Raw genomic sequence first — 17,516 nt, forward strand, 5'->3', positions numbered from 1 at the left:
ACATGTAAATCTTCATCATCAGGAACTACACGCGAACAATTAGAAGACCGTGTACTCGGCCCAGCATGTGAGCTCCCACCAGACTCATGTCTCTGTCTGGATAAAGCAATCAAATCCTGATTTGTAAATGGTCTTTCATCCTTGTTGTCTTGAACTTCCTCGTAAATCCTTCGTGTAACGGTGATATCATGGTGAGTAGCAACTGCCCCAGGAATAACCACATCATCCTCCCGAGCAATCTCAACTGTATCCCAAAAATCATTCTCATTACGATCCTCTCCATCAAAAATTTCGTGTTCACCCTCGATGACATTTTTCTTCAACAAACTTACGCAAATAGGAGTCGTCTTTCGACCTTGGTTCAATTGAATTAGATGCTTTATTTGCGCTTCAGAAGTAACTTTCAAAGGTGGAATCGAAATTGTTGAATGCTTTTGAAATAAAAATCCCAATTCCATATCGTACTAAGAGGAATCGACGTTAAGCATGTTTTGTATATCACTGTACATTTCTGTAAACGAAATATTTTTTGTTATCGAAATAGCAGCAACCCCTTCTCCTTCACTCGTCCATTTCCATTCCCATTGACCATTTTCTTTCCTTTGAAATTCGCTGAAATAACAGATTGGGACACATGCTTTTGCCATATCTGCATTACGAATTAAAAATATCAGAACAAATTATCAGAAATAAAATTATCAGAATCGAGGGGCGGGGGAGTCTGCAAACGGACGGTCGGGATGGTCCGGACCGTCGTTAAATTCGGCGTTCCGGCATCTGATCGGTGCCGGCCTGAACTTTGGCTCTAATATTATTTTTTCTACCATTTAAAAAAAATATACGACTTCAATAAAAATAAAATTAAATACTACGAAAAGATACTTACCGAATTGAAGTGCTGAAATTTAACTAAAATTTTCTGCTGAGGTTGATAACCGATAAGTTTATGAAATTTTGAGGTTGAAGTGGATGAAAAATGAAAGAGTTTTTATCGTGTTAGAGTAAACTGATGAAAAGACTGACTTCGTTTTCAAATTTCAATTGAGAAGTGTTTGGATTTTTATTTGTAACTTAAGGATATTTTTGTCTTTTTACCATATTTCTATTTTTGTAATTATATAACTCATTTAAGGGCGTTTTTGTCTTTTACACAAGAAATGGCTATTGTGGTGAATGTTAGACTTTTATGGTTAAAATGGAAAATGGTTGGTTTGACAAAGCCAAACTTAAAAGTACCCCGGCAACCTTAAAGAATTCCCAATCTCTCTTTCGCCTCATTCCACCCTTCCATGCTCCTCACCCTCGTAGTTAATCCCTTAGCCATGTTTGGGCTCCTTTAAAAATATATTTTTAAATATTGATTTTTTTTTAAAAATGTATGGTTAAAAAGAGAAAAATTTTTAAATCTATTTTTAATATTGTTTTATTAAAAAATTTATGGTTGAAAATATGAAAGAGAAAAATGCATTTTTTTAAAAAAGGGAATTCAAACTGGGCAAGGGTGCTTGAGCCACATATTTATGAAAAAATGCATTTTAGAATAGTAGATTGATGAGAAATGTGTGATTGAAAAATAAGTAAAAGTTTTTGAATTACGTATAATATTATTTTAATAAATAATGTGTGATTGAAAAGAAGGGAGGGAAAAATGTATTTTAGAAACAAACAAGGTTCAAGCAAAGACTAAAATTTTTTTTAGTCAACCTCTAACTCTGCCCCCTACATTAACTACTATATATTAATTACAGTTAATAGTTGCAATGTTGTTATTGGTTTTAATTATGTTTTAGATGTAAACTTGGATTTAATTATGATGACTACCACTTTGTTGGGCACACGTCACATGGTTACGATACAATTATGGGAACTGGTGAGCAAAACTTATGCAAATGAACATGCAGAGAAATTGAATTACTAAATGGAAATAAATCTTACTTATAAATTTATAACTATGTGAATTCACATTATGTACTTAAGACAATTTTACTCATTTAAATGTTCAAGATAATAACTTTTATTTAAGTGTCTTTTAGGATAAAAATGAATTTTCATTCAAGTGCAAGTAGAAAATCAGTTACCCGAGAAGTATCAAATAGAACGTCTTAATCTTCAAAGTTTGGTATCAGCAATAACACTTGAGAATTTTTACATAACAAAGAGGGATTAACTTGTGAAAATTGGAGTGGAACGAAATTTTCTACAGTGGTAAATTTTTTTTATATATTGGATAGAGATTAATCATTTGTCCAAACATCATAGCTTTACTTGAAGTCTTTGAATATTTGGCAGTTTCTCATCCCAGCCCTCACTTGGGGTTGGATCCAGAAGGGTTAAATGGGAAAGTTCAGCTTCGGTACTTTTAAAACAATTAATGTGTACGTGAACTCAGAGACCACAGCACTAATTGCTTTTTTAAAAAAAAAAGTTATAATTTTTCTTGAGCAATGTTATTTAGCAACTCCAATTTAAGTGATGCTAATATGACATTAATGATTCACCTTTTATTTAACCAATCATTTAATGCGACTTAAAATGAATTGCAACCCAATGGTGTCACATAGCATTATTCATTTTTCTTACATGTTAACTCAACTTTTAAAAAAACATAGTCACGTTCTGAGTCCGTCAATGCATTAACTACTATTTTTGTTATTGGCGTTTAAGTCAACAATGGAAGCACGCATTTGCAAATATTTTAAACATTTAATTATGTTTTAGATGCAAACTTGGATTTAATTATAATGATTACCACTTTGTTAGGCACTTATCACGTGGTAACGATACAATAATTCACGGAACTGGTGAGCACATGATCCTCCCTCCCATTTAAAAATATAAACAGCTGGTTTTTCTTGGAAGAGATAAATTATCATAAACTAAAAGCTGTCATTTGAAAATTTGTCCGGTAATTAATGATGTAAGTTGTAACAAAAATTTTGGGAATATGCTATTTGTGGATAATACGAAAATAAATTATATTTTATTCAGACTGAGTCATTGTTTATGTGAGGAGGATGAACAACATTATCTACATTGTAATATACTCGTAGTGTAACCCCATAACTTGGGGATTGCTCAAGCTGAGCTGCAATTTCGTGTTATTGCAATTTTGTGTCATAATACGTTGCGCTTGAGCGCGTGCACACAAACACCCACCCCTTTTTCTGTCTGTATTCTTCTTCATCCCTTCCCTCCACTCAATTTCACCACTCAACAGTATCTCACAGAACCACCACTCATTAAGGTGGCTGCAATTACGTGTTATTATCTCTCAATCAGATTCTTTGAAGAAATCAAAGATGGCTTATGCTGCTGTATTATCTCTCAATCAGAATCTGGAGCAGATATCAAATTCTCATCTAGAACAACATCAAACTCCTCTTCAGGACCAACAAATTAAATCTCTCCAGGAAAAGTTGAGTTTCTTACTAGATTTTTTGGATGATTCCTGGCAGAGGAGGAGCGAGGAACTACGATGTTTGGAAAGGGAAATTCGAGATGCAGCGTACAAAGCTGAAGATCTGGTCGAATCACATATATATAAGAATTTTGGCGAGGAAGGTTTTCTAGAAAGACAAATGAGAGACCAAACTTTTTGGGTGAACTTCGAGATAGTAGCAGATCAAATTGATTTCATTAAGACAAAGGCTGCTAAGCTTAAGGAATCGTGGGACTTAACGGATCTGCACCAGAACCAGAGGACTTCTGTGCCAACGGGTTCGTCAAGACTTGCTTCAATGGGCAAGAATGATATGGTTGGGTTTAGAAAAGATCTGATGGAAATAATGGAGCGACTCATTCGAAATCAAGATCCTCTCCAAATCATCCAAGTCACTGGCATGGGAGGCATTGGCAAGACCACACTTGCTAGAAATGTTTACAATCATCATTATATTGAACATCATTTTCACATTCGTGCTTGGGTATCAATTTCTGAAGAATATTGTGAGCGAGAAGTCTTGCTGAGTCTTCTGGAATCCATGATACATCTCAGTGCTGAAATGCGTCAAGAGAGCAATACTGAAGAATTAAAAGAGTATCTATATAAACGTTTAAAACGTAATAAGTATCTTATTGTGATGGATGATGTTTGGACGACCAAGGCTTGGGATTTTTTGAGAATGATATTTCCAGACGACAGGATTGGAAGCCGGATCATGTTGACAACACGCCTGTCGAGTGTGGTTGACTCCGCCGACCAGAGCTTTTCCTATCATATGCAGTTTCTAGATGAGACAGACAGTTGGAATCTACTTCGTCGGGAGGTGTTTGGGGACGGTTCTTGCAGTCCTGAGCTGGAGGAAACTGGAAAGGAGATTTCAAAGAATTGCAAAGGACTTCCACTTTCCCTTGTCGTGATTGGCGGCCACCTTTCCAAAGCCATCAGGACAAAAGATCACTGGGAGTACGTTGCAGAAAATGTCAAGTCAGTTGTAAATGATGCAGATGAAAAATGCTCAGAAATACTTTCTTTAAGTTACGATTACTTGCCTCATTATCTCAAAGCATGTTTTCTCTATATGGGAGTTTTTCCAGAAGATGAAATTCGTGTCTCCAAACTCATCAAGTTATGGGCTGCCGAGGGATTTCTAAAACCAGTCACAGGTAAAACATTGGAAGAAGTGGCAGAGGAATATTTGGGAGATCTAATTTCCAGAAATCTTATTTTGATTAGTGAGAAGAGTTCTACTGGAAAGATAAAAACCTGTAGCATCCATGATATGTTAAGGGTCCTATGCATAAGAAAAGCCCAGGAGGAGATGTTTTTTCATATCGTGGGTAAAGATGTCAATATTTTTGCTGAAGGCATAAAGTATTCACGTGGTCTATGTATTCATCCATGGGATACTTTTCACAAGGAATTGTCGAACTGTGACAATTTAAATGTCTATCCGTCCATGGGATCCTTGGCACCAGTCCGTTCTATTTTATGTTCTGTTTTTGCTAGTGAGATTTATAAATCAAGTGACGGAAAACTTTTTCCACTGCTCAGGGTGTTGGACCTTAAACGAAAATTAGGATGGGATCTAATCGGAGAAATAAAATTAGTTCACTCAAGGTACCTCTCTTTCTCCTCATTCAAGAAAATTTCCATACCTAAAACATTACCTGATTCTCTTTGGTTTCTACAGACCTTAATTGTAGACTGTAAAAAAGTACATCTACCAGAGGTAATATGGAGGATACCACAATTAAGGCATCTCCTGTTCGGTAGGTGTTATTTGCCATGCCCTGCTAGATCACCAATAGATGGGGAGAGTATAGGCCTAGGAAACCTTTTAACATTGTCAAAAGTGAGTAGTTCCAGCTGTACCGAGGAGGTCTTTGAAAGAGTTCCAAATCTAAACAAGTTAGGAATTTTCGTTGAAAATTTTGAAATGAGACCTTTTTTTCTACTCAATCTGGTTAATCTTCCTCGACTTGAGACCCTGAAAATCACAAGTGGAATTTACTCAGATGTTAGTGTCTTGATGAATTTGACTTTCCCACCAAATATCAAAAAGTTAACTTTAGAGGGTTGCCATATTCCTTGGAAAAACATGACTATCATTGGATCAATGCCAAATCTTGAAGCGCTCAAACTGCAACTTTACGCCTGTCATGGGCCAGAATGGGAGCCAAGGGAAGGAGAATTTTGCAAACTAAAATTTCTGCTACTTGAAAATATAGATCTAGCGCAATGGAGAGCTTATGACACTAACTTCACCAAACTCGAGCGCCTAATTCTTAGGAGATGTTTCAAACTAGAGGAGATCCCTCCTAGTATTGGAGAAGTATCAGCGCTTGAAATCATTGACTTGGATGATGCTAGCCCTTCGGCTGTGACTTCGGCAGAGCAAATACAAGAAGAACAAAAGGACTACGGACATGATATTAAAGTTCGTGTCCTTGACATGTTCCACTTAAAACGTCTAAAGGTAAAAGCGATTCCTTCAGCCGTACATACTACTGCTAATATCTGATCATTTCTCTATATCAAGAAAATTTACCGTTCTTCATAATGAAATTTTAGAGAGCATGACTATTTTTTTTTTCCCAAACCACTCTAGATTCCATGTTTTACTAATAAAGAAAATAAACATAAAATTTAAAAGGGGTCCTGGCTGGAACTCTAGTTAAAGGTACAAGAAAAATAATTTAATCTCGTCTGAAGGCAGATAATACAATATAAAAGCTAAAGAGCTATACTTCATGTGCCCTCGCCATTGTACATCGGGGGTATCTCTCCTACTTAAAGGGGGTTTTGTAAATTTATTATCATACTGTAGTTCGGAATGCCTCCGCTCTGACCTCATAACTCAGCAACTGCTGCCTTCAGCAAGCATGACTCGCACGGCAGCTTATAGCTGATAATGTCACCACATTTATTTTAGTTACAGAAGCACCAAAAAGAAGGCATGAATCTTCTCTTGGAAACCGAATTTGAAAGAAAAAAGTGTTTATTGCATAATGAAATAGTTCTTGCAAGTAAGTAATTCTGTAGGGCAAATTTAATGGAGTAGAACTGGTGTATAGAAACTGTTACATAACCTTCATTATTAATTTCTTCCAATTGCAACAGCAAGAGAAAGCGGAGGCACAAATTATGGCTAAAGTCTGGTCAAATGAAGACACACTACAACTCGAGGCCACAGCTCAGTTTTGCGGTCTTCTTTTTGGTAATTAATTTATTTACATTTATTGAAGCCAATTAATTTCATATTAATCTTGTTACTGTTTATCTCTGATTCCATTGGCTTTCAATTAATTTATTTCCATAGACTCAATTCCACTATCGAAGGAATTAATATCTGGAGTTGTTCCTAGACTTGTCGAATTTCTTGCTAGAAATGATTACCCACAGCTTCAGGTTTAAATTTGTGCCATTAGTTGCTTCTTCTTGTTTATTTCATGTTTTTCAACTGCTAAATCCATTGACTTACTTATTATTCTAGTGTAAGGCAGCAGAGGCTATAACAAGTATTTCTAATGGATCATCTGATAACATCAACATCATGATTGATCATGGCGCAGTTCCCGTTTTGGTGAGCCTTCTAAGTTCTCCCGAGGACGTTCTTCGCGAACAGGTGGGTTTTGTGTTGTGAGTTTATCGCAAATGTACAATGTTAATTAAATAAATAATGAAGAATAGATTATTATTCCCATGAGGTCCACTTGATTAAAATAATGAAAAATGGCACAAATAGACAAGTTAGCCCATGTTTGGTACTCATTAATCCCATGTTTGATTTTGATTAAAATCTAATTTTAATCGAAGTCAAAGTCAAAAAATAAATGTTAACCACATCTTTCATGGTCTCATAACCTTTTAACCATACATTTCAAAAATTCCTATCACAATCTAATAAAAAATCTAATTTTAATCCTCACCAAACATCCTTTAAATTACATTCAATTTTTCTCGCTCCTACAATCTTCCATAAAATAATATTACATGTAAATAAAAAACTTTTTTTTTTCTTTTTCAACCACTAATTTTTCAAAAAAATAATATTCCACCCATTTTCATTTCCAAAAAAATGGGGGCCAGACGGGGGCTTAGAATTCTATTTGATGTATGAAGGATTTAGGAGTTCACCATAATTCAAACAATAATTAATTATGCGTACCTGATCGAACTCTTCTAAATTAATTTATTTACTCTTCTCATGTTCAAACCAATCATACTCAAGTCAACTCACTATATCTCTACGTAAATCATGATGAACCTTAATCAAGAGCATTCAATAACCATAGAATTCAATTAATACTGCAAAATTAGTATTGTATCTCTCCTGCCCAAATTTCGATTTTTACCACTTGTTCAAATTCATAAAGAAAAGAAATAAAAACAATACACATTAAAAATCGAAACATGATAGCTAAAATTAAGGTTCAAAATTTGGTTATATCATTTATCACAAATATGAATTTAGTTGCAAATTATGGAAGAAGATATCACCAAGTTAGAAGCTAATACGAGAAAATTTTGAAGATCTTGCAACAAGAATCGCCTTTTCCTTTAATTTTTGTCCCTTTTTTTCCTTTGCTTTTGGAACCTTCTTGCGCATTAATTTGACATAAACAAGATCCTTGTATAGTGGTATGATTGCCTCGAGTATTGTACCTCAAAAATGAGTCAAAACGGATCAAATAAAAATAGCAAAACTTCATCCAGCCGGACTAATTCTATCAACAATGCAACCTTTTCTCTTTCCTCTTTCACGTGAGCTTTTATTATTATTTGCACTTTTTAATATTAAATTGTACACCAAGTTACTAAACTTTTAACTTTCTTAATTTTGATCCTCCAACTTTTTATCTCATAAATTTTGGTCCTCTCACTATTTAGTACGTCCAAGTTAGTCCCTCAAAATTCGTATCATTTGCTTTTTGGTTTCTTTTTTGACATTTTTGTCTGATTTTGATTCTTTTTCCTCCAATTCTTCTTTCAAAAGCTTCTACGTCAGTTCCCGAACCTCAACAATCTTCCAAGCAGTCTTCGTCAAGTTTCGAAAGTGTGCAAATTAGTCTCTAAACTTTTGATAAGTTGAATTTTGCTTCTAAAACTTGTGAAATTCCTCCGATTGCTTTTTTAGTGCTCATTATCCATTCCCACACAATCCAGTTAGCCTGCAATTTCTCCGAATCAACTCTAAATTAGCTAAAGTGGATGATAGACAGAAGAGAAACGCCCACACCTAAATATCCAAATCTCTGGAGTGAAGCAATTACAATTAGCTCAAGAAAAATACCTAAAGAAAAATCTCTCTGAATCTAAAGTGGAGAAAACTAGAGGAATCTAAATTTGTATTAAGTGATTAAAATCTATTCTCCCCAACTAGAGTTGGAACACGGATGGTCAACACCCATGTGTCAAGCTGCAGATCCGGGATAAACTGTGCCTTTAAACTAGTGCCAAAAATGACATTGTTCCACTGCCGCTTTCACGTCTTCTTTAGCTGAGTAGAGGCAACACCTTTTAACAGTAAATGACATTACAGCACCATGCTCCCTGTGTTAGGGATATATGTTCATCGAACTTCTTACAAATTCATAAAGACTATTACAAGCTTTGAATTTTATTTCGTGGCTGCTTTTGACCGAATGTCCAACTATTTAATGTAGGCACTTCATTTGTTGGGAAATTTTGCCGGTGACTCAACAAAATCTCGTGATCTTATCCTTAGTTATGGAGTGTTAATGCCCTTATTGGCACAATTTAATGATAAAACAAAACTATCCATCATGAGAAAGGGTACGCGGACATTGTCAAACATTTGTGAGGGAAAGACATGGCCTCAGTTCAAACAGGTTCTTCGATTTGCTTTTCTGTTTGGTTTTGATCCATATCAATACTGCTGGACCTTTATATATTTAACCAACTTCTTCTGGATATTACTGAGCAGGTGAAATCTGCCATCCTTCCTCTTGCTCATCTGATCCATATAGACGATGAAGAAGTCCTTAATAGTGCATGCTGGGCACTACTCAGACTAAGTTACAGGAAAAAGGATATAATCCAAGCTGGTGTTTTCCCTCGTTTGGTTGAGCTTTTACTGTCAGTGAAAAAATCCCACATGATCTCTTCCTTTTTTTTTGGATTTGTAACATTGGTTTTATTTATTGAACTTCATAGCTGTGCTTATTTGGCTTTGTGGTTTGCAGATATCCTTCTCTGTTTGTTTTGATTCCTGCCATGTGTATTGTTCATAATATTATTTCAGATGTAGACGATATCCAGATTCAGGTATCAGTTGACTCTTGTTCTTAGCAGTATTTAGAAAACTTCCTTTTGAGCACATGAATTTGATGTTATGTGGTATCTTCACGGTTCCACTGGTAGGCCATCAAATGTCTACTCTATTGCACAAACCAACTCTTGTTTGCTTGGTTAATATAAAAGATGTATACGATAGCCATTTTGTCTTTTAGCAGTTTCGATAATCGACATACTTACCCGTCATTGTGTATTGCATTTACCGTAGTGGCGAGCGTGGTCCTTGTCAATGATTCGAAAAATGCATTGCTTGATGCTTCATGGTTCAAATATATTCAGAAGCTGCACAAAATTCAAAAGTTACTCTCTGAAACTTATTAGTGGGATGTGGAAATGCTAAGATGTGGTTTAAATTATACACATATCAACATCATGAGCCTACATGTTATTGAAGATGATTCTTAGTTATATTTAATAAGAAAGTTACTTCTGTTGTTACCTTTGTCATATTATGACCCTCTTAGTGAATGGCAGATGAGCATAAATAATAGATTAACTTACTTTTAAGCAAGTTTTGTTTCGAAACACATTTGTCCTCAACTTTTCGTTAATGTCTAAGTAAAAAGAAAAATTTATTTTGAGAGTTCGACTGCTTATTCTCATGTATTAGAGTTCTATTATGATAATTTTGGTTTTCATAACCATTTTTTTGAGGACTCGTGATCGTTAAAATATATTATTGGTTTCTGAAATCATTTCTATTCCTGTTCGAATTTGCTATTGTTCTTATTCTTTTACGATTATCCTCTCATGTGTGGCTACATTGAATTCATTTAACAGAAACATATTTGTGGTTCTAAAGTTGTACGAGGGTGTATCTAGATATGCTATTGTGACATACTATACCAATTCCCTTTGACTAGGAAAATACTTTTAATGGAAATATTAGGAGAAAATCTAATTCTTTGATGACCCCTTCACTCAGCCCATATTTGATAAAAATTAAAATTCAGATTTTAATTTAAGTCAAAGTCAACAATTAATTTTAACCACATATTTCATCAACTTTTTTCAAAACTAACTAAAAATCTGATTTTAATCCCCATCAAACAAGGGGCTCAATATTATCCTGAGAAATCAACCCTTGAACTCTTTGACCACTTTGCAAGAAGAACTCTTAACAAGAAATTCAATGCTAACACAGTAATTAAGGATGTAAAGCTGTGTTATCTTTTTTACAATCTTACTTTTGTTGAATGATTTCCAGGTTATCATTGATAAAGGGGCTCTTCCTTGCCTGCTTAATTTGTTGACACAAAATTACGAGTACATGGTCAAGAAGGCCACTTGTTGGATCATTACACAGGTCATTCAACGGACTAAGGATAATATTCAGGTATGCAACAATTTTTCTTTTTATTGTATTGAACATCAAGACTAAATACTTTTGGCTTGCCGTCTTGCACAATTTTTATCTCGTGGTAGTACTTCCATTTCACCGAATTTGACGATTGTACTTCTGTTTCTGGTTGGTAAGTTGAAGTCTCCCCTTTTTCTTTTAAAATGATGGATGCTGAGGATATGCCATCTTAATACACAGGCTGTGATTGAGGCTGGTATTTTTTCGCCTCTTGTTCAACTGCTGCAAAATGCTGAATTTGGGTTACAGGATGCGGCTGCTTGGGCTATTTTTAATGCCACGATGGGGGGAAGTAATGAGCAAATCAAGTAAATTCTTCACAGCTATTCTCATGTTCTCATAGCTTATTGTATACTTGGATTCAGTATTATTGCTATATCTTGGTGGTAGGTTCTTGGTGGACAAGGGTTGTATAAAGCCATTATGCGATCTTCTAGTTAGTCGCAACACAGCCAATATCATCAAATACTGCTTGGGAGGCCTTGAGAACATTCTGAAGGTTGGAGAAGCTGAGAAAAAGAAAGGTAACACCGAAGATGTGAATGTCTTTGCTCAGATTATTGAGGATGTTGGGGGTCTGCAGAAAATTGAGAACCTCCAAACTCATGACTACGGTAACGTACGCCGAAGTGCCATTGAGATACTTGTAACATATTGGCATCAAGAGGATGATAATGATGAGGACTCTGATGATGACAATAATGATGATAATGATGACGAGGACGTTGATGACTATGACGACGATGACAACGCTGCCGATGACGATGAGGATGATAATGATGAAGACTCTGATTCAAAAGCAAACTCCTTATCATGACTTTCAGCTTCCTGTTGGCGAAGTTCCACAATCTGGGCTTGTTTATTATACAATAATTTATCATTTCCTTTGTTTTCTATAAAAAAAATTAAGGCATGTTTGGTACAAACTAATGGATTGGAGCTGACAACATAAAGGATAAGATTTTGAACTTTTTCATTTTTTCCCCCTAAATTCTAGTCAACAATCAAGGGAATGGTCTTCAAGTGAGCCATCAGGGAGAAACGTGCAAGCTGAAATATGAAAATATGTAACAATTTTTTTTATTTTTATTTTTTGGGTGAGTTTGGAATCAGTAAAATAAGAAACTCTGAAATGTTAAAATCATATCTAATAAAATACTAATGTGCTAACTTGTTTGTATGAGACAGTAGTGGATCAACTTCTTATTTAAACAATGGATTTACATTGAATGGTCTTTGAGATTTTCTAATAATTTTTTGGCACCTTGGTTTACTAAAGTAAGAAATTGTTTTCCTGTCCATAGGGGGTAGGATCAGACTGTCAACTTGTCGAAGTGATCAAAAGATTCTCTCCAACTGTGAGAACCTTAAGGTTCTCTTTAAAGTGGATAAGATAAAACTTCACACTATAGGTAGGAGGATACGAGTGCACTAACTTATTAGCTTATTAGTATTTTTTAATAGAAATTCAATTATTAAAACATTATTATTTTTGTTTAGTATTATATAAATATATTAAGTAAAACTTAGTTTATTTTATTGTTAAAATTTTTGTACATGTTATGTCAAACATATCTCTTGAAAGTTATTCGGACAACTTATTAGGATACCAAATCTGCCTCGATTATGCAATTTCTATTGTTGTTTGACTGTTATGTTAAATTTTTGTATTCAATGTTTTAAAAGGTGTAACACATGGCGATGCGTAGAGGCCAAGTTATGTGCTAGGCGAGTTTAGACAAGGCATAGATATAAAAAATCGTAAAAATGCGTTTTCTTATTTTAATATTAATTTAATTTTTAATCAATCAAAAAATCGTTTAATGATTAAAAATAATAACTACCAAGCATCTAAAATAAATTTATACGAAATTTATACATTTTTCCAAAGTTTTCAACAAAAAGATAAGTTCTAAGTGTAAATATTAAATAATAAATAAATAAATTTTTTTGGGAGATTTACTTTGTTCAAGGTTTCAAGCGGCTATTTTGAATTGAGAACTGAAGAAGTGAAGAAACCAACATTTAAGTTTTAACTTAGAAGGGTTGTATAAAAAAATTTAAAAAGAAAGATAATTATGCGCTAGCGGTCAATGATTGGTGTTGACCGCTAAATAAGGTGCCAAGCGACTTGGCTTGGCCTTTTTGCCACGCATTGTGCTAGGTGTTGCCAATGCATGCTTTTTAGAACAGTGTTTATATTGTTATCTTGGCAATATCTCAAACACTTGACCGTAATTGAATATTTACAAGAAGTTAGCTATACCTTTTTTATTGTTTCTCTTAGCTATAGAAATCGACAAAAAGATTTTTGTTATATAATGAAATTTGTTATACCATACATGGTACATGACATAAATATGGAAAAAGAAATCCATGCAAGCCATGTGGCGAGTGCGCTTACGTGTAGAGAGTTGATAGTTATATAGAATTGATCTATCATGATTCTAAGCATTGCTTGGTTGCAGTGTCAGTCCTTGAAAATTTGTAATCAAGTCTTGATCAATTGAAATATCTGCATGTAACTTCTAAAATGATAGACTTTCTAGTTATCTACTTGAATATATCCTCCGCTTCCCTCAATACATAAACACTCAAAATCATTCACTTCATAAACACTCAAAATCGTTCACTTTAAACATAAAAAACATTTTTAATTGTTATTATTTTTAAATTTTTAAAATCAATAAACTTATTTTGTCGAAGTCAAATAGGTAACATACACTTTCCTTCATGAATGAGTAGTAGAAGACTAGGCAAAGCTCTCTTTTCATCTTCTCAACTAAAAAAGTAACAAGAGTTGATGAGAAGTCGCCCAGCAACCCACATGTAAAAAATATTGTGTAAAGTCAAGTGAGACTTTTTAATTAAAAATTAACCTACAATATCACTTTTTTTTTTTTAAAATATCACTTTTTAATAAAAAGACATACAATGTCATTTTTTTAACACGATAATATCTCCTTTCTTTGAAATTTCTACTTATTCTTTATTGAAGAACAAAACATTTCTTCAAGAAAGAAATTGAAGCACTTTTTGATAAACATTTTTCTTGAGGTTGCTCGTGGTTGATAATGTGATTTTCATGGGCGAAGCCAATCTATTAAGAACCCCTATAGAATACTCACATGGGGTGGGCTCTATATAAGTAAAATATTGGCAAAAAAATAAATCCACCCACCCCCTATTATGTGTGATCTGGAGGGTCCTGTAAATCCCTACGTGTAGTGCATTCTTGTAGTCTATCAAATCTTCATTTTTAAAGAAGGAACATTTATTTAAATTCATTTGGTAGATCTTCTATTTTTGTTAGGGATGTTTGACACTTACATTGTTGTCCAGTGTCAATTTGATGGGAAAACTGTTTGAAATTTAAACTGTTCAATAGGATAATGTAATGTAGCAAAGTGTAAACTAAGTGTACACCATAGTGTACGTGCAAAAAGGTTCTTACCGATCGAACTTTGCTATTTATACGCTGATTTTTGACAGGTTGATTAACACTTGCATTGTTGTCAAGTGTCAACTGGATGAAAAAACTGTTTGAAATTTAAACTGTCCAACATGTTAATGTCACGTGGGAAAGTGTAAATTAAAGTGTGTACACCATAGTGCACATGTAGCAAGGTCCTTACCAATTGAACTTTGCTATTTGTACACTGATTTTTGACACGTTGTTTAAAGCTTGCATTGTTTTCAAGGTTCAATTGGATGGAAAAATTGTTTGAAATTTAAACTGTCCAACAGGGTAATGTCACGTGATAAATTGTGAACTATAGTGTACATGTAGAAAGATTCTTACCGATTGAACTTTGCGATTTGCACACTGATTTTTCACACGTTGTTTGACACTTGCATTGTTGTCAAGTGTCAATTGGATGGAAAAACTGTTTGAAATTTAAACTGTCTAATAGGGTAATGTCACGTGGCAAAGTGTAAGCTAAAGTGTGTACTCTATAGTGTACATGTAGCAAGGTTCTTACATATTGAACTTTGCTATCTGTACAATGATTTTTGACACGTTGTTTTTCACTTGCATTATTGTCAAGTGTCAATTGGATGAGAAAACTGTTTGAAATTTAAACTGTCCAACAAGGTAATGTCACGTGGCAAAGTGTAAACTAAAGTGTACTTTGCTATTTGTACACTGATTTTTGACACGTTGTTCGACACTAGCATTGTTGTCAAGTGTCAATTGGGTGAAAAAACTGTTTAAAATTTAAACTGTCCAACAGGGTAATATCATGTGGCAAAGTGTAAACTAAAGTGTACACCATAGTGTACATGTGGCATGGTTTTTATCGATTGAACTTTGCTATTTGTAAACTGATTTTTGACACATTGTTTGACACTTTTATTGTTGTTAAATGTCAATTGGATGGAAAAACTGTTTGAGATTTATAATGTCCAACAGGGTAATGTCACGTGACAAAGTGTAAACTAAAGTGTGTACACCATAGTGTACATGTAGTAAGATTCTTACCGATTGAACTTTGCTATTTGAACGCTAATTTTTGACACTTTGTTTGACACTTGCATTGTTGTCAAGTGTCAATTGGATACGAAAACTGTTTGAAATTTAAGCTGTCTAACAGGGTAATATCACGTGGCAAAGTGTAAATTAAAGTGTACACAATAATGTACATATAGTAAGGTCCTTACCGATTGAACATTACTATTTGTACAATAATTTTTGACACGTTGTTTAACACTTGCCTTGTTGTCAAGTGTCAATTGGATGGGAAAACTGTTGAAAATTTAAACTGTCCAACAGGGTAATATCACGTGGCAAAGTGTAAACTAAAGTGTACACCATAGTGTAAATGTAGCAAGGTTCTTATCGATTGAACTTTGCTATTTGTACATTGATTTTTGACACGTTGTTTGACACTTACATTGTTGTCCAGTGTCAATTGGATGGGAAACCTATTTTAAATTTAAACTGTCCAACAGGGTAATGTCATGTGGCAAAGTGTACACTTGTATTTAAACAAAAGTGTACACCATAGTGTACATGTCGCAAGGTTCTTACCGATTGAACTTTGCTATTTATACATTGATTTTTGACACGTTATTTGACACTTGTATTGTTGTCAAGTGTAAATTGGAAGAAAAACTGTTTGAAATTTAAACTGTCCAATAGGGTAATGTCACGTAGTATAGTGTAAACTAAAGTGTACAAGTAGCAAGGTTTATACCGATTGAATTTTACTATTTGTACACTGATTTTTTACAAGTTCTTTGACACATGCACTGTTGTCTAGTGTTAATTGGATAGGAAAACTGTTTAAAATTTAAACAGTCAAACATGGTAATGTCACGTGGTAAAGTGTAAACTAAAGTGTACACCATCGTGTACATGTGACAAGGTCCTTACCATTCAACTTTATTATTTGTACACTGATTTTTAACACTTTGTTCGACACTTACATTATTGTCAAGTGTCAATTTGATGGAAAACTGTTTGAAATTTAAACTGTCCAACAGGGTAATGTTACGTGGCAAAGTGTAAACTAAAGTGTATAAATGTAGCAAGGTTCTTATCGATTGAACTTTGCTATTTGTACATTAATTTTTGACACGTTGTTTGACACTCGCATTGTTGATCAGTGTCAATTGGATGGGAAACCTATTTGAAATTTAAACTGTCCAGCTAGGTAATGTCACATGGCAAAGTGTAAACTAAAGTGTACATGAAGCAAGGTTCTTACTGATTAAACTTTGCTATTTGTATACTGATTTTTGACACGTTGTTTGACACTTGCATTGTTGTCAAGTGTAAATTGGAAGGGAAAACTGTTTAAAATTTAAACTGTCCAATAGGGTAATGTTATGTGGTATAGTGTAAACTATAGTGTACATGTAGCAAGGTTCGCACCGATTGAACTTTTCTATTTGTACACTGATTTTTGACACGTTGTTTGACACTTGCACTGTTGTCCAGTGTCAATTGGATAGGAAAACATTTTAAAATTTAAACAGTCCAACAGGGTAATATCACGTGGTAAAGTATAAACTAAAGTGTACACCATAGTGTATATGTGGCTAGGTTCTTACCGATTGAACTTTACTATTTCTACACTAATTTTTGACACTTTGTTCCACACTTGCATTGTTGTCAAGTGTCAATTGGGTGGGAAAACTGTTTAAAATTTAAACAGTCCAACATGGTAATGTCACGTGACAAAGTGTGTACCATAGTGTACATGTAGCAAGGTTCTTACCGATTGAACTTTGCTATTTGTACACTAATTTTTGACACGTTGTTTGACACTTGCATTGTTATCAAGTGTCAATTGGATAGGAAAACTGTTTGAAATTTAAACTATCCGACAGGGTAATGTCACTTGGCAAAGTGTAATCTAAAGTGTACATGTCGCAACGCTCCTACCGATT

At 34.2% G+C, this 17,516-nt stretch overlaps 1 protein-coding gene across 2 annotated transcripts; it reads left to right on the top strand.

Annotated features, from left to right (window-relative positions):
- Positions 1 to 3,096: 3,096 nt before the first annotated feature.
- LOC111369868 (importin subunit alpha-like) lies at positions 3,097 to 12,096 on the top strand. Of its 2 annotated transcripts, XM_022991574.1 has the most exons (11): positions 4,901 to 5,059; positions 5,133 to 5,918; positions 6,563 to 6,659; positions 6,762 to 6,850; positions 6,936 to 7,067; positions 9,109 to 9,294; positions 9,390 to 9,541; positions 9,649 to 9,730; positions 10,968 to 11,096; positions 11,301 to 11,428; positions 11,511 to 12,096. In XM_022991574.1, the coding sequence occupies exons 1-11, from the start codon at positions 5,021 to 5,023 to the stop codon at positions 11,935 to 11,937; spliced, it is 2,247 nt and encodes a 748-aa protein (XP_022847342.1). In that variant the 5' UTR covers positions 4,901 to 5,020; the 3' UTR covers positions 11,938 to 12,096. The 2 variants fall into 2 exon arrangements, with proteins under 2 accessions (XP_022847341.1, XP_022847342.1); XM_022991573.1 differs by having other exon boundaries at positions 3,097 to 5,918.
- The last annotated feature ends 5,420 nt before the right edge of the window (positions 12,097 to 17,516 follow it).

The sequence above is a fragment of the Olea europaea genome, chromosome 20 (genome assembly GCF_002742605.1).
Source record: "Olea europaea var. sylvestris chromosome 20, O_europaea_v1, whole genome shotgun sequence".
NCBI lineage: Eukaryota > Viridiplantae > Streptophyta > Magnoliopsida > Lamiales > Oleaceae > Olea > Olea europaea.